This window comes from Pollicipes pollicipes, unplaced genomic scaffold (genome assembly GCF_011947565.3).
Source record: "Pollicipes pollicipes isolate AB1234 unplaced genomic scaffold, Ppol_2.1 Scaffold_1600;HRSCAF=1878_pilon_pilon_pilon, whole genome shotgun sequence".
NCBI lineage: Eukaryota > Metazoa > Arthropoda > Thecostraca > Pollicipedomorpha > Pollicipedidae > Pollicipes > Pollicipes pollicipes.
Genome location: NW_023595962.1, coordinates 12,590,063 through 12,611,221, shown reverse-complemented (window position 1 = coordinate 12,611,221; position 21,159 = coordinate 12,590,063). Strand labels below are relative to the sequence as shown.

The 21,159-nt window shown below is 52.1% G+C and overlaps 2 protein-coding genes across 2 annotated transcripts in view; both read left to right on the top strand.

The window, feature by feature from the left end:
• LOC119104027 (cold and drought-regulated protein CORA) overlaps nucleotides 1-10,227 on the top strand; it is a 28,796-nt gene extending 18,569 nt beyond the window's left edge. The window contains exons 3-5 of the mRNA XM_037227753.1: nucleotides 6,252-6,489; nucleotides 8,074-8,253; nucleotides 10,100-10,227. Of these exons, the coding sequence (XP_037083648.1) occupies nucleotides 6,252-6,489; nucleotides 8,074-8,253; nucleotides 10,100-10,227 (546 nt within the window). The remainder of the gene's footprint in view (nucleotides 1-6,251; nucleotides 6,490-8,073; nucleotides 8,254-10,099) is intronic.
• A 1,301-nt stretch (nucleotides 10,228-11,528) lies between these two features.
• LOC119093987 (trophinin) lies at nucleotides 11,529-17,110 on the top strand. The gene is made up of 2 exons (XM_037217034.1): nucleotides 11,529-14,301; nucleotides 16,417-17,110. The coding sequence occupies exons 1-2, from the start codon at nucleotides 11,681-11,683 to the stop codon at nucleotides 16,427-16,429; spliced, it is 2,634 nt and encodes an 877-aa protein (XP_037072929.1). The 5' UTR covers nucleotides 11,529-11,680; the 3' UTR covers nucleotides 16,430-17,110.
• Nucleotides 17,111-21,159: the final 4,049 nt, after the last annotated feature.

Here is a 21,159-nt window from a genome sequence, read left to right as displayed (position 1 = left end):
GATTCTAATGAGTGGCCAATGCCAAGTATTGACCGATTTCAAGGAGTAACCAATTTCAAGGAGTGATATATTCCAAGCAGTGAGTTATTCCAATGGGTTGCTGATTCCAAGAGGTGACTGATTCCAAGGAGTGATTGATTCCAAATATTGGTCGATTTCAGGGATGGCCAATTTCAAGAATTGGCTGATTCCAAGGAGTGATTGATTTCAAGTAGTGATAGATTCCAATGATGGCCGATTCCAAGGAGTGACTGATTCCGAGGAGTGACCGATTCCGAGGCGTGTGTCTACTCGACGGAACAGCGAATGCCTCGACGCCGCCCGACGCGCCGTGTCGATGCGACGTATCGACACTCGGCACCCGTCCTCACCCATCTCCATACGTCCGACCCTCAACGACTGAGTGAAAGCACCAGGCGTACCCATGTCCGAGCAGGCGTGACAGTGACGTGACCCTACCAGCCCCTTCGACGCCCGGCGTGTCCCACTGCGACGCCTGCCAGCATATGCATGAACTGCGTGGGAGTAATGACGATTCGGACCCATTTAATTATTCATTGATTTCGCTGCTCCCGACGTGGTACTTGGGCCGCAGGTGGTGGCTGGGCCAGACGTTGGATAGACAGCACGTTAAGGTACTCCTCCTCCTGCTCGTTTTGTTTTATTTTCAAATATATGTTTGTCACCCTGAAGCGGCGACCCTTTGAAAGGCAGAAATTCGTGTTAAACAGGCGGCCCTCACGCAAAATAGAAATGCGATTAGCTCGTTTATGGAGTCTAATCGATCACGGAATCAAGCAAACTTCGACTGGTTTGTGATGGGATTGGTTCCCTATAATACTTCTCGTGATTCCCAGCCAAATTTATGACGATTAAGTCATCGCTGAGTTAACTAGAGCATCACTGTAAGTAAAACAAATATTACTATCATGACAGACAAATTTATGTGGACCAAGCGGGATATCAGTGTGCACAGCCGTGTGGTTACGTACGTAAACGTTCCATCTGAGCTTTTATAAGATCCATGGAGCGGGTTATTGCCCAAACTGTAGCCGCTGGAATCATTGCTATCCAAATCGATTCCGGAATCGAGCCCTACTTCTCTTGAATCGGAATCCGAGCCGATACCCTCAAGGAACGGCACAATTCCAAGCAGTGTTGTCTGCTTGGAGTCGGGATTAGTCACGTGGCTGCGGGCCGAAGCTGAATCGATTCCACTGAATTGATTGCAATTCAGTGAAATCGATTGTAAGCGAATCAATTTAGCGATCAAGATTGTAAACGAAGCAATAATCATGAGTCTCGCGGTATGTACTAAAAGGACTCAGAACAGGACAAATGTTCCACCTTCACGGCTTTTTTAGTGACGGATTTGTCTCCGTGTCGCAACTGAAGCTGAGAAAGCTGTCAAGGTGAAGCGTTTGCCCTGTTTCTGGCCCATTTTGATATTCACCACGAGACCTACATATGAGACGCATCTTAATATTCACCATGAGACCTATATATGGGTATGATCCTCTTGTAAGCATGATCTCAAATCACCTCCATACGCCTGGCTACCAGAGTGCTGCATCGCCTTCAATCACTTGATTCCTAGAGTACCGCATCACCTGCAATCACCTGATTCCTGGAGTACCGCGTCACCTGCAATCATCCGATTCCTGGAGCGCTGCACCACCTGCAATCACCTGATTCCTGGAGTACAGCGTCACCTGCAATCATCTGATTCCTAGAGTGCTGCATCACCTGCAATGGCCTGCAATCCGTCGCGCTCCTTCTTCCTTTCGTACTGTCCATGGGTAGTGATGTGCGGTTGGGTGAAGAGGTCACGCGCGCAATCCGGGCTCTCCTCTTTTCCGCGCTGAACGATGAACGGATGGACCCTTGAGACGAGGAAATTCAGCATCCAACGACTAAAAGGTAAAGCACATGGAGCAGGATTTTATCTGGAGCCTCCATTGGGAAGCAGTTTTTTTCTGTCTTGTTGGTGCTCGAGATAGTATTCGACATGGTAGCTTTAGTGATTAGCTCAAAATAAGTGACTTGCGGAGGTAATTTTCCAGCGCTGATATTGTATTACTGACTTCCATCATGAACAGTTCGACCATATCGACACTTCTTTCTCACGTAACATCAGTCATCGGTCATCAGCCATCAACAAGACGATTAGTCATCCATGACAGACGCCAGTCAACGTTTGCCAGCTGATGATATCCCACACCATACCGTCCAAAACCACCGAAAGTCACCGAAAGCCAGGACAGAGTAGCCAGCGTGCCTCATGCTCTCCCTGAGGAACGCTCTCCCCGAGGAACGTTCCTTAAGGAGCGCGCCTCTTGAGCCGCGATCCTTCCGCGGACGTGACGGCCAGCCGCGCCTGCCGTTCACTGACGTCATCATCAGAGCAGCGGCCTTGCCGTCACGGGCTGGTGAAGCCGTCCGCCGGCGACCCGCGCCGTCCCCGTCGCCACCGTCTCGAGGTCGGTCCTGCCGCCCTCCTCTGCCGACCGGTGCTGGTCCGCCACCCTCGCGAGGAGGCCAACCGGCGCTGCCGTTAATTAGCCGGAGCCCTGAATACAGATCACCACCGCAACACTGTAGGTGGAGGTGTCGCGCCGACATACGCTCGCCGTTTCATAGACCGCATTGGGGCGGAGGCGCTGGTGGGCCAATGGCGTCCGCTCCCCTCGGGACGATTACGTCATCAGTCATGCTTGACAATGCCGCCGGGCACTCGCAGGACGGCGCGGCGTGGGCGCGGCCAGCGGAGCGTCCAGGAGTGTCGCGGTGTCCAGCGGAGTGCTCCGTGTCTCGGACACGTCGCTGCGTGACCCCTTCTTGACGAGCCACCCTTGGCTGACGAGGACGCGCCGTAGTATGTCACCCGGCCGGAGGGCGTGACCATGAGGCCAATTTCCGACGCCGACAAACAGAAACGTAAGAAAGCAGCACGTCCTTGGACTGCATTGTTAAACAACATTCCGCTGGACTGCAGGTAAAAACACTTAGATTAGAACAGATAAAGATGACCTTTGCTTTATTCTTGTGGTCCCGGAAGGGACAAGCTTCAGATACATGGCGTTCTCCACGTGTGGCGACCGCAAGTCATCGGCTCACGCAGCTGATGACCGGAGAGAGGTCAACCGTTCAGCTGACAACAACGCTTGTAAATAATTGTTTAATTGTGCCGGTGCTTGCGGCCGATGGCGGGGCGCTGTGACCCGTGTCCGATAAATGAGCAGATCACCACCGACCCGGCTACATCGGTCGTGGTGGCCGGTCCCGGGCCCGGTCGTCGGGGTCAGGGTCGTGCGCGCCCTCCCGGACAGTGTCGGCCGAGGTCACGTGAGGTCAAGGGTCGCCCCACGCCACCGTCACCGTTCACAGGTGACGGGCCTGTCGCGCACGCGCTGTTGCGCATGCGGTCACTCCGGTGTATGTGGCTCACACGGCCATTATGGAGTCATAGTCAATGATTGCAGGAGAGCCTTCTGTTATATGGAAGTTCGTTCGCCGTGCACTTATAGGAGCCAGGCACGATCCAATCCATAGGTATCAAGAATCTAGCTGAAATAATCCAAAAGAAAATTTTGACTTTGTCATGACAAGGCATCAAGGCACCGTCGTCATGGCAAAGTCTCAAGTAGAATCTTGCAATAATAGGTTCAAAGCATCCTTCAAATAACCTTCTCGACGCGGTAGACAGTAGTGACGGACCTAACTGACCGTGGTCCGAATTAAACTGACCGATGGTTACTAAACCTAACTGACTGTGGGTGACTAACTTGGGTCCCGTGCTGATGGTGTATCCAGAACTTCGCCAAGTTCAGTCTCGCTCAGTGAGCTAGTTTCAAGTGCAAACTACAGAATCTGGCATGATTGTTGCTGGTAGACAGCTGGTACATGCACCGAAGGCCTGGCCGGAATGCCAGACGACGCAACTCAAATGTGGAGGCATGCCAGTGCCGACAGAAACGAAACGTCAGTCTCGTTAAATGGTGTGGGAGTGGCTTTTAATCCAGCACTGTATGCCACATCTAGCTCCCTTGTTCCGTTTTACGCCTTGGGCTCGGCCAAACCGGCGTTTTTAAAGCTCTATCGCCATTATGAAATATACCCAGATTCTGTATCCTGTCACATAATGAGTTTTCCAAAGGATTCTGCAAGCTCACGTGGGTAGCGTTTTGTTTTGGACGTAGGACTCATGCTCCACTTGATCCAGGCGTCAATATTAGCACAAAATGTTCAGCAGCATGACAAAAAGGTTTCAAGCGAACTAGACATAATTGTTGAATTCCTGCCTACCTATATACGTCTCATTTAATTATTTGTACAGCCTTGTTTACCTCTGGATAGGATACATGAAAGAAGAGGCACGCAGTTCAGACCGATAACTAGGATATAATAAACAAACAATGTGGCCATCTTCCGAGAATCGTGGGCTCATCTGCATGTCGAAAACATGGATTTAATGTGGCTCTTATTGTCGCCGTGCCGTCTGAAACTAGAGCCGTCTCTGGTGTGGCTACACGACAAGCGTTTTCCTTGATCTTAAGCGGAGTTACGCGCCGACTTACACACACACACACACACACACACACACACACACACACGCGCACAACCCAAAAGTGATGCGTGAGCGTCAGTGAAAGAGCCGGATGCGTGCCGCACGGAAGGCGCCGGTTTGCGGTAGGAGCATGCGTGGAGAGGGCGCAACTTCACAGCAGCTGCCCAGCTGCTGGTGACTTGTTCTAGCATCGAAGGCTCTCGAAGAGCTGCTGCTCCCAGGCTGTTGTGGAGGATATGCGGTGACATTGTATGACCGCCATGGTGCCGATTGGTGTCACACGGACATCGAGTTGGTGTGTTGGTGATTATGGTCGGGCAAAGTATCAAGGGTATTTTTAGGAGGTACAGAAAATAGCTAGTTGACTGCACTGGATTCAAAATGAAGGAAGGTTATATAAGAAGACAAATATATCAAATTTAAGTTGTTCAATGTGGGCATGTAGAGAGCGAGATAGAGAAAAAAACAAGAGAAAGCGAAGGGACGAAAGTGGTTGGTGGCGATGGAGGGAATCGACAAAGGGTGAGAAAGAGAGAGACGCTCTGGTGCACCACCTGTGAAGACTCATCTTTCTCCGCTCCAAGCATTTGCAATCCCCGCAGCAAGCGCGAGAGTGGGAAACATTAGGCAATAAATTACGGTATTTACTGCAGGCTCCTAATTCGCCAGACGTGACCAAATGCCCCATTGAACATGAAGCGCCACTTGCTGATCGCAAGATGACATAAAAGTCTGATCACCACAGGAACATGCGGCATCTTTTTACGCCTTACGACACAAGAACACTGTCGTGAGTCGTCGCCACGTGCACGCAACGCCGTATTCTGTTGGTTCGTTGTTAAGACTGCTTTCCCTGGTGTCCGACACGACATCGATTGCACCATGGGTGTTCACGACCGCGGTATTCTTCTGGCGTGCAGGAAGTCGTTGTGCCCCCCCCCCCCGCGCGTAGGCTCTCGCCGGAGAGTCCGGACCGGGAGGCGCTAGGAGTCCTTTGTCCGCCCGTGCACGAGCACAGGGTGGCTCGGCTCGTCACTCTAGAGAAATGCGGGGGTTTTCTAGAGTTTTGCCCGTGCGTGCACGAACACATGTTGCGGCTTGGCTCGTCACCCTGGAGAAATGCGGGGGGTTTTTGGAGTTTTGTCCGTGCGTGCACGAACACATGTTGTGGCTTGGCTCGTCACTCTAGAGAAATACAGGGGGTTTCTAGAGCTTCGAACGAGCCGAGTGACCAAAACGGACCTGGCCATAACATGCCATACGGTACGACGGACGACCATATAGGCCATATAGACCACATAGGCCATAGGCCGTCTTTGTCAGATCTATCGCTGATGTCGAAGACGGGGGAGAAAAATACAGACATGCAAACTAGAAAACCAGCGAGGCTACCAACAGCCATCTCTTTATCAGATCCAGATCAGCATTATACAGGGCTCTGAGTCCAGATCACGTGCCAACAGCGCTCTGAATCCAGATCACGTCCTGATTGCTCTGAATTCAGAGCGCGTCCTGACAGCGTTTTCATTTCAAATCACGTCCTGACAGCGTTTTGAGTCCAAATCTCGTCCTGACATCGTTCTGAATCCAGATTACTTCCTGACGGCGCTCTGAATCCAGATCACTTCCTAACAGCGCTCTGGATCCAGGTCACGTTCTGACGACGCTCGGGGGGTGTTCTCAGGGCGGTGGTGGTGGCGGCGGTGGCCACGGCGGACACCACAGCCACGGCGGAGGTGGCGGTGGCGGGCATCACAGCTATGGCGGCGGTGGCGGTGGCGGCAAGAAGGGCTTCGACATCGGGGCCATCTTCGCCAAGAAAAAGCGGCTCTTCAGCGGCATCAAGCAGAAGCTGGGCGGGGTGCTCGCCTCGGTCAAGGCGCCGTTCCTCCGAATCAAGGGACAGTTGCTGAAGGCTGGAGGTGGGTTCTGTTGAAAGGTGGACTGACATGCTATCTGTCGTCCGCGTGGGAGATGACTAAGGCGCGCCACAATTGGTATCATTCCTCTTTTAATGGTGAAACTTGAGTATTTATCCTAAATTATTTCATTGCTGTCCTGGATCTCTGTGAAAAGGATGTTTTTGTTTTGTGTGTTTTACTGTAGCTCTTCTTATGGCAGGATTGATATAACGGCAACCTAATCTGGTATCAAATCTGAAGTGCCCCGTCCCCCCAAAAAAAACAGGATAAACAAGAGCCCAGGAGTTCCAGAAAATGTGGTCGAATCTGTAACCTGTAAACCCTGCTCCATTAAGTTGATTATTTGACTTTTAAATATTTGTGTTCTATCGTTTGTATTTCATCATACACTTTGCATTGCTACGGATGAAATAATTGTTCGTATTATCGTCCTCATCAGTGTATTACTATGCATCCAACGCTTCGGCCAGCTTATTATTCGGCCGTCATCAGGTTTTGCTGAGTCTTGAGGAGGAAGGAATTGTGTTCAACTTTCAGTCATATGCGTGTCACAACTTTACTCCTTTACCGACCAAATTTATTTTTCTGGGTCACCAGAATTCGGACTATGTTTTGTATCTGGTCTCTATCGCACCTTAAAAATATTTTTCGACATTTCATGTTTTTGGTGTTTCTGATTCGGTCCCATAGCCACCGCACCAAATTAGCAAACGTAAAATGATTGATAGACACATGATGACGACCTAAAAACGATTACACATCCAAAATGTACGACATCTTTTAATATGCCTGACGACAAACAGTAGGGTTGCTCTTTTGCTTATGATACTTTTTGCGTAATTCAAAGGATTTTGTTCGAATTGTACGGTAAGAATAGCGTGAAAACGGTTTTCATTTGCAACGCCTTCAACTGAGATTTTATACTTATTGCTGGAAGCATTCTCTACCGACTAAGGTCTACGTTGCATTTAAATCGATCTTTCCGCAGCCTCTGGCACTGATCGAGCACTGATTGACCACTCATTGCTCATCATTGACGTCTATAATCCCGGAAAACTTAATTACCGCATCAAAACTGCCACGGTCGTAAACCATTATTATGTCCTGATATCGTCTTCAAAGGTTATATTATTTGCCCATTAACAGCTAGTAAATTTTGGGGGCAAAAAGTTGTTGGCATGGCTTCAAAGATGAGCTACAGCGTGGCCGGACATTGCTTGTTTGCAACATGCCAATTAAGGTGTCATCAGCATTGCAAAAGTTCACGGTACTGCATGTTAACGTTGTTCATTGGCCTTTGAAATGCCGCTTTAGTTGACATGCATCGCGCCCATGGATGAGTCATGTGCCCTAAGGAACATTTTTCTTAAACACATTTCTGTCACGGTCGTCTTTTGAGAACAGTCGGAGAAGGGAAGCAGGGCCGGAAATGCGCGGACTCCTATCGTCTAGGATTCAAGCTCCGTACAATTGACAGCTGCTGTCAAAGTGCCTGGTGACGACTGTCCGATAGTTCCTCATCCGACACACAACCACCTCGCCATCACTGAACCCAGTGTTCTTACAAATTATGATTTATCGCAGGCAATATTCTGACCAGCAAGGGCAACAAGCTAATCAGCCTCGCCCAGCAGCTGAAGAGCAAGTTTAACAAGGGCGGCGGCGGCGGCGGTGGCTATGGAGGAGGTCACGGAGGTCACGGAGGAGGGGGAGGTCACGGAGGTGGTCACGGAGGAGGAGGTGGTGGAGGATACGGTGGCGGCAGTAAGTGCATCATGGTTTGACCTGCAAACCATTCTTCAATCAATCGGCGGGTGCTTCAGCTACGTCATGAAGATCACCTTTCACCTTGACAATATAAACCCCGTTTGACGGTTTGGCGCGGTGCGCCTTTCTTGCGTAACTTCCCCTCCCCATCCCCTCGTCCGGGCGCCTATGATTAGAGTGCCCGCGACATTCAATTGGATCCCACTGAAAGACAAAGCCGTGCCCATGAGCGGAAGAATATGCATGACACATTGATCGTCCCATTGCGTAGCACCTCCCCAGTGCCCCAGGTCTGCTCCACTTCCCACCCCAGCCTCCAGGGGCGGCCGACACTGGTCATCACGCCACCTCGGCCTCGATGGCCGGCGGCAGTTCCTCGCCGCACGACGAAAACACCGGCGCGTGCGCCTACCCCCCCCCCCCCCCCCCCCCCCCCCCCCCAGCCCGTTAACCACGGGTCGGCGGCGGTCGCCTTTCAGTTGCCGACATTGACCTTTGCCCCCGCGCCGGAGCGCCGCCGACTGCGGAGACGAACGCCCTTTCGCTTTCTGCGTGCGGGCGGCGGCGGCTGCGCGTGCGCCCGCGGCGGGGGGCGGGGGCCGCCTCATTACTACGGGGGTCGCCGACCCCGGGCCGGCGCGTCCAGACATTACGCTCCGGCCGCGCGCCAGACAATGCAGACGACCCGCGTACGCGTGCATAAGATTGTGAGAGAGTTTGGAAATGCGCGCCGGACGAAACTAGGCTCGGCGCTCCGTTCACGCGGCTTTGCGTTACGTCTGTGGCAGCGCTTTATCGCTAAAGCACCGGTCGTAAGTCGGAAGGCGAAAGAACATCGGTTCTCGTCGGATCGCTTACAGTCACACGTGTTAATAGCATTCACTATGCACGCGGTGAGCAAACCAGCTCGGCTGGTGGCATGGGGATGTGTTTAGCTTTCATACTTGATTGGCTCGGCAGTAGGCGGGCATACTTCTTCATGCTGACGTTTTTGAACCCCACGGAGGAGGCGCCTTGGGCCGTTTAGCCGTCACATGAACCTCGCTCTGCACTCGCCTCTGTCACGAGACGCAGGGGTTTGGTGGGACTGGCATCTGTCACGAGACGCAGGGGTTTGGTGGGACTGGCATCTGTCACGAGACGCAGGGGTTTGGTGTGACTGGCATCTGTCACGAGACGCAGGCGTTTGGTGGGACTGGCATCTGTCACGAGACGCAGGGGTTTGGTGGGACTGGCATCTGTCACGCGACGCAGGGTTTTGGTGAGATGGGCATCTGTCACAAGACGCAGGGTTTTGTTGGGACGAGCATCTGTCACGTGATGCAGGGCTCTGGCTGGCGGTACAGGAGTTGCCTATGCCCATCTCCTCGCATCCGCCTTTTGTGCAGCGCGCGCGCCTGCTGTTCGGCTGAGTTATGGAAGCGCCCGGGCGGCACACGGGCATGGGAGACAAACAAACGGGCGGCCTATCCGGCGCAGAGGGGCGGAGGGAATTGAAAACAGGCCGCTAAATCAAGCGAGACATGCGGTCGGCGTCAGCTCGCGGGCCCGTTCATGGGTGTACGGCGGAGCTTCATCACGGCTGTGGGACGCGGGTTGCATAGCAGGAACTCTGAAACTCTGTTTCTGAAACGTCGAGAAACTCTGGTCTGGCAAAACGCGTGTTTGGGGAGGGGGAGCATTGTATTGATGACATGGGTGCCTTCCGTTATGATTTGGGGAAAGTAGGTGTGAGGATACCGTACATCATCCGTGGGTTGTGTTTTTTCCTTCGAAGTAAGCAAGTCGTGCGGCTGTCATATTTCGTGTTTCTTCCACAGATGGTGGCTTTATTTCTGTACAGCCGAGTTCTTCATATGGAGCGCCATCGAGGCCCAGTTCCGGATATGGGGCGCCTTCAAGACCCAACTCTGGATACGGCGCGCCATCAACACCCAACTCTGGATATGGCGCGCCATCCAGCGGAGGTGATGACATGACAAATGATAACTCATGATCAGCATCCGAATGAGGATGATAAATGATGAAAACTCTTGACAGGCACGATTGACAAATCAAGAAGAAAAATTTGCATCAGGCCAAAGTGGCCCTTGCGAGCACCAGTGACTGCGCTCTTGGTCGGGGTTGGGCCATGTTTCGTTGTAAGGCTATCATTGCTTCTTTTTATCATGTGGCGAAAAAGGTCGAATCACTCCAGAATTTAGAGATTTCCTTGAGCTGATACAACTGCATGCTTGTCAAAATAAGTTCAACTTCTATGTCCAAATGTGTAAAGATGTTTCGCCTGGCGGGAAGGTCATTTCCCCAGAACTGGGGATCCGAGGCTCCGAAGGTTTGTCCGGAATGACCTTTCGATTGTTCAATGCACTTTACTGAGATGACACGTTGATGCGTTCGCACCATTTGATGTCATCTATGTTAATTTAAATATCCTTCAACGCCTAGGCTAGGGCTGATGGCCTATGGCAGCCATGTTGGTCACATCTCGTCTAAGGTGTCCGATCACGCGCATCTGTCGCAGCACGTGGATTGTGAAGAACTTGGCTGCATTCAACTCCTAACTTTATCGTACAATATCATTCATTAGTTCATTCATCATTTCATTCATTCCTTAATTTATTCATTTATTTGTGGGCTAATGCGTTGCATTCTTTTAAGAAAGTCAATCAGGAGGCAGCAGACTTCACATGCATGCTTAAATCTCGTCTTCTTATTTCAAGGACACGGGGGTGGAGGAGGATCCGGACACTCCAGTGGAGGTGGAGGATCCGGGTACTCCAGTGGCGGCGGAGGATCTGGACACTTTTCGGGCGGCAGTGGAGGATCCGGATACTCCGGTGGAGGTGGAGGATCCGGATACTCCGGTGGAGGTGGAGGATCCGGATACTCAGGCGGCAGTGGAGGATCCGGGTACTCCGGCGGAGGTGGAGGATCCGGCCCCTCGTCGGGCGGCGGTGGAGGATCCGGATATTCTGGTGGAGGTGGAGGATCCGGGCACTCGTCAGGCGGCAGTGGAGGATCCGGATACTTCGGTGGAGGTGGAGGATCCGGATACTCAGGCGGCAGTGGAGGATCCGGGTACTCCGGCGGAGGTGGAGGATCTGGCCACTCGTCGGGCGGCGGTGGAGGATCCGGATACTCCGGTGGAGGTGGAGGATCCGGATACTCCGGCGGAGGCGGAGGATCCGGCCACTCATCGGGCGGAGGCGGCGGAGGTCCGGGTATCTCCAGCTATAGCTCGTATGGTACGAATTCAAACTCACAGTCGAACACAGTCTCGCACTCGTCCTTTGCGACGCTCCCTGGGTCATCAATCCGCGGATCCTTTGCCGGGTCCGGACAATCATTCGGATCTGGCGGGCCAGCGCAGCCGGCCATTTCCTACGGCACGCCAACGTCCCGGTTCCCTAGTACCCTTAGGGCAATGCGCACCATGACCCAGCCCGCGTCATTCATTGCACCCGCACTCACAACGAACTCCTTCAAACCTATCTATTCAACAAGTTTCAGCCAGGGTCAGGGGATTTCCGTATCACCTCCACCCAACCAGAACTACGGTGTGCCGCTTGCAGCCAGCCAAAGCTACGGGGCTCCGGCAACATCCAGTCAGAACTTCGGTACACCAGCTACAGCCAACCAGAACTACGGGGTTCCGGCGGTATCCACTCAGAATTTCGGTACACAACCCACAGCCAATCAGGACTACGGAGCCCCTGTAACAACCAGTCAGAGCTTCGGTACACCAGCTACAGCCAATCAGAACTACGGGGCTCCGGTACTATCCAGTCAGAACTTCGGTACACAGCCAACAGCCAATCAGGACTACGGAGCTCCTGTAGCATCCAGTCAGGACTTTGGTACACCAGTTACAGCCAATCAGAACTACGGGGCTCCTGTAACGACCATTCAGAACTTCGGTACATCTAGTCAGAACCTTGGTGCACCATCTGCAGGCATTCAGAACTACAGGGCTCCGGCAGCCTCCAGTCAGAACTTTGGTACACAACCAGCAGTCAATCAGGACTACGGGGCTCCCGTAACAACCAGTCAGAGCTTCGGTACACCAGCTACAGCCAATCAGAACTACGGAGCTCCGGCAGTATCCAGTCAGAACTTTGGTACACTATCTGCAGTCAATCAGAACTACGGGGCTCCTGCTACAACCAGTCAGAGCTTTGGTACACCAGCTACAGCCAATCTGAACTACGGGGCACCGGCAGTATCCAGCCAGAACTTTGGTACACTACCTGCAGTCAATCAGAACTATGGGGCTCCGGCAGCATCCAGTCAGAACTTTGGTACACAACCAACAGCCAATCAAGACTACGGGGCTCCTGCTACAACCAGTCAGAACTTCGGTACATCCAGTCAGAGCTTTGGTGCACCATCTGCAGTCATTCAGAACTACGGGGCTCCGGCAACCTCCAATCAGGATTTTGGCACACAGCCAACAGTCAATCAGGACTACGGGGCTCCTGTAACAACCAGTCAGAACTTTGCATCCCTGAGTGGTAGCGGTACCGGACAGGCCGGCTCGGCGGGTTTGGGCTACACTTCATCACCGGCAGGTGCTCAGCTCGGCGGTGGCCAGCCGGGGTCAACTTACGGCGCCCCGGGGCAAACCGGCGACCGGCTAGGGCCGGTGCAGCCCGTCGCGTCGCAGCCGGCGTTCGCTCAGACGTACAGCCCGGACCAGGGGTACGGCGCGCCGGCAGGCGAGCTTAGCTCTGCGCAGAGCCTTAGGACCTACGGAGGCCCGGGTGGAGCCCCGGGGCAGGGCTCCGGAACGAACGCGCTGGCCTTCGGAGCCCGGAATCAAGGACAAAAGGCGGGAGGTGCTTCGTCCCCAAAAACTTTCCAGTCAACCCGCCAAGATTCGCTTCCAACGAGCACAGCGAGCACAGATGGCGCTGAATTCGCCCAAACTTCTCCGGGCGTTTCTCCCGGATCCCGGCCGTCCTCCGGCAGTACCTCAGTGTCCGTCCAGTCCGTCGCGGGGGCCACGACCTCCGCGCGGCCCGAGTCGACGACGGAGGGTGGCGGCTTCCGGACGACCGTCTCCTACTCAACGACGGGCGTCGGCTCGAGTCAGGGCTCAACTTCGACTTCGACCGTGGGGTCGAGTACCAGGTCCAGCACTGAGTCCAGCTTCAGCACCAGCACTGGATCCAGCGCGGGGACCAGCATAGCATCCACCACGAGTTCTGGCTTCGGCACTAGCGCTGGCAGCAGCGCAGGGTCCAGTACCGCGTACAGTACAAGCTCTGGCGTTAGTTCCAGCACTATCCCCAGTTTGAGTTCGGACAACGCCTTCAGACAGGCTGAGAACTCAGACTTAGGCTTCGCTTCTAGCTTGCTCAGCGTAGGTTCCAATTCCGAGTCAAGCCTCCACACCAGCACTCTGTCCAGTGTCAGCTCCAGTGCCGGCCCCAGCTCCACTTCCAACAACTTCCTGACGACCACCGACGCCGCCCCGACGTCGACCTCGTCTGACGGCGTGCAAGGAGCGCTGGACAGCGCGTTTGGCGTTTCCGAGTCTCAGAGCGGGCCCGACGCCGGACTGGCGAGTCTGCTCGGCGCCAGCTTCGACGACGCCTCGATCCGCGAGTCGGTCGAGTCGAGCATCGAGGCGGCGACGGCCGGCGGCGCGGCGCTGCGCCCCTCCGGCGACCTCGACAGCCCCGAGCTGGATGCGCTGCGTGGTGGCGCCTTCCTCGTGGACGGCATGACTGTCACGCCGGACGGCCTCCTCACCCTGGAGCTGGTTCGCACCGAGCCGCCGCCCGAGGCTATTGCCGCGGCCTCGACGGCTGGATACAGCTACCAGAACCCGGAGAGGTCAGTCACAGCCGCCGAGGGACGCGCCCAACAGGCGATGTCACAGGACAGTGGAACGACAACGGTGACGTCACTGGTCGATGATCAATCAGCGTCGGCGCTGCTCGAGTCGGCCGCGCTGGACAGCAATTACCTGCCACCTGGTGGGCAGCCAGCGAAACAGAGTCGCAAGCGAAACGTCTACTGGTCGCGTTGGCTGCCAGGCAGGTAACTGCGCATGCGCAGAGTCTTAGATGGAGGAGTATCGCATGCGCCCTGAGGCGGGGCCGGGAGGGATGACTGAGGACGGACTCGTGCAGCCGGGGACGCAGCCAGGGGAACCCAAAGCCAGGTAAAAGAAGAGTGCGCATTGCCGAAAAGTAGATAAAACCATCTTGATGTCCAAAGATTTCTCAGATCTTGATATAACCTGTACTTAAGCTGTGAACCGTTTACAAAGGTCCAGCGGTTAGGCATGTCCCCAAACTAGTCCGGTCAAATTTCAGTTGAAAGATATTCCCGGCATGCATCGCCAGTGTTAACGTGAAACTTTCACGAAATTTAGTAGGCCATGGTCCCCTGCCAACGCCGCCATGCTAGATTTCAAGATGTGGGCTGTGACCGCGCTGCAGACGCTGGGCATGCCGGGGAGGACATGCGAATGACTTGCGACATGCGGGAATGACTGTGAGGTGACTGGAATGACGGAATGAATCCTCAAAAGCTGACTGACTGGAATGACTTGCTGAACGGTGACTGCAACTATTTTTAGGGGAGGCTGGAATGACCCGCTGAGAGGTGGCCGGAATGTTTTTTTTTTCATTCGGTGGCTGGAATGACCGATGTATTGCAGTTCAGTAGACCCATGCTGCCTGACGTGATCGCAGTACTGGTATACTGGGTCACCAGTTGTTGTTGGTTGAGGTCAAGTTGACTGCATGCCATACTCTGGATAGATGGAACGCTGGTACTGGGATCAGTTCGAGTCGGGAGGGCTCAGCTAGCTGCTTTGTGTCAGTTAGAACTATGAGGTTAGTTATCCTAGTCTCTATGTCTCTAGTTACGAGTCTCATAACGGCCTGAGCTAGTCTTAACGTCAGCAAGTGGAAAATCTGTGTGGTTGTAAGGCTACGGATGAGCCGACAAGGAAAGGCTTTGAAAAGGCTTGTTGAAAAGTGAGGGAAACTCGAAAAGCTTGATCTTTGCAGCCGCCGATCGTACCGTCAAACGCCAAAGACTAGCAAAGGCCCTCGCGAGGCTGGCTGCACGATATTTGAACTGTTTCATGCTTAAGGGAGGCGGGGTAAATGACGAGTGTTTTGTCACGTTTCCACGCGTGAAATCGTTTCTGCGCAGTTTCTGCGCAGTTTCTGCGCAGTTAACAGTTAAAGCAGGTTGCGCGCGGGCGTCAGACGGGCAACAGACTTGACATGGATAGAAACGGAGACGGTGCTGACGTTGGGATGGGCCTGAGAGGGAAACTAGTCTAGTTTTACCGGAACCGGAGCGAACACAGACGAGACGCCTACGCGCCTTCGCCCAGAATGGCCGGTGGTCAGAAGAATGGTCCAAGTACTCAAATGCCGAATGGTTCCTTGGCTAATTTGGGACAAAGGTGGGTTTTGACTCCATTCACATATGGACACACTGTGCAGGTATGTACAAGGTGCTGAATCATAAGCAAGTCAACATGCATCAAGAAACCATGGTTACGTCGAGAAGCTGCCGGCGTTAGTTCGATGCACTATCAAGATCAAGATCATGACGAAGCTGCCGTACAAAGGCAGGACCACAGAACACCGACGCACGGCTCAGGCCAGTGGCGGGGTCCATGCTGCAGCACTTTTGCTTGCTTCCTCGTGGACGTCTGCCTGGGCGTTCTCCTTCACCGTGAATAGCACGTTTTTCGTGGTCTGGATCTGCGGCTTCCTTCTGACGTTGCCCTCAGTTGCAGTGGTATGCGTATCCGGCTGTAGCCCGGCTAGGGCATGGTTGAGATGAGTAGCCTCCTGTCCAGAAGGCATGCCGGAGTTCAGTTCGGTTTGGTGTCGATGTACGCTTGGGGAGGAGCTAGTGTGTGGTGGTGCCGGGGCATCTAGTGGAGCATGATCCGTACATATAGCTGGGAATGTTGTACTTCTGCGATGAATGCTTGTGACAGTTTGAGCCTACGGCAAATGTAGGCAGTGCTCAAGATTAGTTTCAACCATAAAATTTGCCCGACCTAAATGGAAAATAATGGATTAAAACGAGTTTATTTGTACCGTTGTTGTATGGTGTCACTGCACAGGAGTACCTAGCATGTCGCCTTTAATCCCTCTTTCACGCATCTATTTTCCACAGATTCGCCCACTGAATAGGCCATCAGTAAAGAGCTCCGTGCTGAGACCGAGCTCTTCTGCTGCTGTTTTGGGCTGGTGAAGCAAGAAGGGGCTCATGCCTTCACCTAGGCATGCCTAGAACAACCAAACGAGCGAGGGAGAGGTGTCAACAGCGGCACAGCCGCCCTCAACGCAGGAATATACGTTGTCTCACCAGGGTATGAGAGTTGTAGTTCACATGCACGCAATGATGGAGAAAAGGAAGAGCGAAGACGAAGTGTACAGGTATGTGTACCCGCTAAATGTGCTTTTGCTGATGGAAATGAATGCATCGTTTATGTACAGCGAGGTCATCCTTTGAGCGGAGCATGAACACGAAAGCATAGTGTTAAGAGTGGCCAATGTGTTATCTTCTTGGAGTCAAGTGTCCCTCGAGTGTTGATGTCATTTTTCCGTCCCAACTGATGGGATGTTTGTTTGGTTCCTGATTTACCTGCATAGCATTCTGTACCTATCTATGATGGTTTCGTCGCTGTGACTGCATTTAAAACCCTGTGTTGGACATGTTATTTGCCCTCGAATACTGTAATAATTTTCCATACATTTCCTATTGAGTGTGATCTATCCAATGTCTGTATCTCTGTCCAGTGGAGGACATTGGTGTTTTGTATTACGGCTGCCAATAACCTGTACAAATGTACAATAAACTATGTATAAATGGCTGATAAGGTATCACGATGTGCAGCGTTGAGACGGCGGCACCGAATACGGAAGGTAGAGGACTGTATGCTGTCTCTAGAACCACGGCAGCCACGTGCTTCACCTCAATAGCTTCCAGTCAGAACTGCTGAGTGTTTAATAAAAGCATTTTAATGTTCAGTTTGGCGTTACAGTAATAGGTGCAGCAATGAGAAAATACTAGCTCACGTTCTAGGGTACGATTTGAACTTTCGTCACTCGTGGTACCATTATATTCTTACAATATAATAGTCCAAGAATCATATCCTTGAACCACAGATACTTTGCGCTAGCTATGTGTGTTAGTATGTCAGAGTTGGATAACTATTTCTATTAGAATTGCGTTGACTTACCGTGCAAAAAGTGCTCATTAGCATCACAGCGCATCGGAAACCTTATTGCGTGCTAATTATGACATTTACGGGAAAAAGGCAGCCACCTAAGGTTTTTACCACCTTGATATGCCTGCTTGTCAAGATAGCTGATCGTTTTATGAAACTAAGATACGATCCGCTAGCGTTTATCTAATTAATCTCTCGATCGGTTATTCAACCACCACGCCGTGATAAAGTGAATTACACAGCTGGGCGCCTGCCTGGTTTGGCTTGGTTTGGATGTGAGCCCCTTCGACTAGCAATTCCTATTTTGTGGTTTTCCGATTAAGCAGAGATGCGTGATCGGACAAGATTTTGGCCATGGTGGGAGATCACCACGTTGCCTTACCCCGCATGGGGCCCATGCTCTGGGATATTGTGAATGAGTGGATAATATCATAGGATATAGTACGATTATGTCTGCGGATAGTATGATAATGTTCGTTTACATACATACGGCGAGACACACGACACGTGATATGATGAGCTAAGCGACGCCGGATGTGATGGGATGCACGATACATGGGATGATACGACACACGACATATGATATGATAAGATACACTACACATGATACGTGATGATATGTGCCATGATATGCTTATGACATAAAGATACATGGTGCGGGGCTTGCGCCAGGATATCCGTGAGGGTGGCTTGAAGCTTGCCACCACAGGCAGCCCGGTGAGACGGACCTGACGAGGATTTGGGACGAGGCGGTGAGTGAGAATAGAGGAGCAGATTTCAGATTGTATGGTCATTTGTCCGTCCCGGTGGCTCGGTTGGTCAGCGCGCCTGCACTCCGACCCACCCATCCGTGGCAGGGCGGGCTCGAGTCGCTTTAGGCGCTCGCTGTTATCTTTGACAGATATGGCCTGCGGCCGGTGGCAGCGGCCGCGCGAAAGGTCAGGTGACGTCAAAGGGCAGGACGGACCGTGCCGAGCATTGCGGCATGTTAAGCTTTCGCCACTAAATTCTGCCGTTGCCCGACATTGTGCGATCAAATGGTAGGGGTCAGGGCTCATGCAGCAAGCACTGCTTAAGTGAGCCCTCATCCCAGAAATCGACCCATGCAAAAGGCTCGGATTAAATCCTTAAAAAAGAAGAAAATTTGCCGGAACAAATAGCTGTGAAGACGCGTTGCAGTGGCGTGAAGGCAAGGACTGTTTATGGCCAAGCAGACTAGACTTTTTGTTCTATTGCGGCTAGTCTTACCATGGCAGATTTCTACAGTTATCCATGACATGCAACTTTCGCTTCTCGAGCGATGCAGTTCGATCAATGCGGCAGAGGATTGTCTGGTGGACTGATATTACGCACCTAGCGACATCTAGCAATACAATTGTGCCGCCATCTGCTGCTTGAAAGCCTACATTGACGGAGGAATGCGGCTTGCTGATGCTCCTTGGGTTTCCTGTCGATCCGACATTCATCGCCATGGTACACGGAAGCAATTATTATACGCTAGGGTTATGAGTATTATTTGCGGTATCTAATTGGCCACACGCTCTAAGGCAGGTCAGGCTGTTTTTAAAGGTTGGACGTCCGAACCAGGAAGAAGTTCGCATGCAAGGTGTCCACCGAACAGTGTTTAATTTGTCAAAGATTGAACGCCGAGCTGAATAGTCGCTTGCTTAAATGTTGCAAGCAATCGATTCAATCATTCAACATTGACTGGCCTCGTTTCACAGCTGAGGGGTTCCACCACCAACGGCCGCTGAAATGGAGAACTACCACGCTCATTCGGACGGCGCAGCAACGATGGCAAATCCTGCGCCATCCCTGGCATGCCATGCAACCCGAATGTTCCTTAGTGATGAGTTACGTCAGCGTATAGATAGGCAATTTTCGAACACGACATTTTCGTTTCAAATTTGCATTCATGCTCTCCAATGCAACGCCTCGTCCTTCGAGGCGCCCGCACGGATTTGAGTTGTGCTAGGTTATAATTTTCTTGGGAAAATAGAATCTCCGCGCAGAGGCCTCCTGGACAAGACTCTCCGATGGGCCTACTGAGTTTTGATGGGTGGAAGCTTACCTGCAGGAACATCTCAGAAGTTGGGCGTGGGGGTCGCGGTGTGCCAGTGCCAATCTAGAAATCGATTCTTTGCATGGATCGCTAGTTAATGTTAGACATTCCCAAAAAGATGGGGCCATGGCTCCCTTGTCCCCCCCCCCCCCCACCCTTGTTCTTACACCGAGGGAAAGAAGGCAAACAGACCTCCACAGAAAACTATTTCTGGTCTTCAAAACTATATCTACTGTACATGCCTCCCTAACTTGCGGAAAATAAGGCTCGCTTGTCATAAAGGAATTTTGAGCTCTGTGGGCGGGGGCGGCTAAGAAAAACCCATTTCATTTTTCGGGTCGTAGATAGTAATGGGAGCGTTTTACGGGGTCAGCTCAAGGCAGCTGCTAAGCATTCCAATTTCCATATTTTCAGTTAGCAATGTCTTGTTGATAAGCCGGAGTTGAGTCGTGGAAAGCAACAGATCTATTGTGAAAAGTGATTCGGATTGTTCTTAGATGCTGAGGACCCATACCTTTGGGCTTAACTATGACCAGATTTCAAATAATCTACGCTGATTGCCGTGTATTCTGTTATCAGACTAAGATGCTTATTGAAGATGTAAGATGATTCTATGAACCAAACCCATGTGTTTCCAGTTATGCGTGGTGTGGTCTGTGTCCTCCCGATCCACGGTTGGCGGCTATCTGATCTCAAAATGAGTTGCTGCATGAAGGGATCTCCTGAACCCGACAAAAGGCCCTCTAGTTCAGTAATCAGTTAATTAATTATTAGTCAATTATTAGTTGGTTCAGCTAGCTCACCCAGCCTTGTATATAGATATTGTGCACATGTGAAACACCGAAACTCCGTTTTGTGTTAAAGCTGCCTCCCGAAAATGGGAAGGCAAATAAAACGCTATTTTCCCTCCTCCTTTTACGTCACCCCTGCGCATGACCCATGAAGAACTACGTCACACCGCACAGAGGCATGGCGGAGCGGAACAATACGGGTAACCTGGAGGGTACCAAACCTTGTAGCGGCGTCGTAGTTCGCCATGCATCGCAGCCTGACAGTCAGTGTAGTGCCGTGATTGTTTTATCAGCCACGATCTGCAAAGTAGCTGTCTGCACCCTATCGCATGCCCGCAGGCACCACACGTCAGGAACGATCTCCTCTTCTTTACGCGAGAGGGGAATCTGTATCTGGAATAAGCAGAACTGCAGAATGTATTCCTGATTAGTACCCGTTCTTGTGCCACCTTCAGTGAGTCTTAGATCATGTGAACCATGCGATTTTTCCCGTAACGCTTGTCTGGAGGTGTCATGCCCGTTCAGAGAAAAATGATACTTGCCACATGTTAACAAGCTGTCACAAGTGTTTGCATTCCACTATTTCTCATATTCCGTGATTTCATACCGGAACCGAAAAGATCTCGGTGGACTTTCATGCCTAGGATTCTGAAGAGAAACCAGATATAAGGTTCTAGGACCATCTAAATGCTGTTATTGAAATCTGCTTCCGTGAAGCTATTAGATTTCTGGACAACGAAGCATATGCGTCGCAAATGGCACGCTTTTCCGACGCGAGAAAGTTTACTTTAAAATCGTGTCATATGCATCAAACTCTTTTGTGATATCGTGCT

Coding starts and splice junctions, on each gene's coding strand:
- LOC119093987 (XM_037217034.1), top strand. CDS start 11,681: ATGCGCACCATGACCCAGCCCGCGTCATTCATTGCACCCGCACTCACA.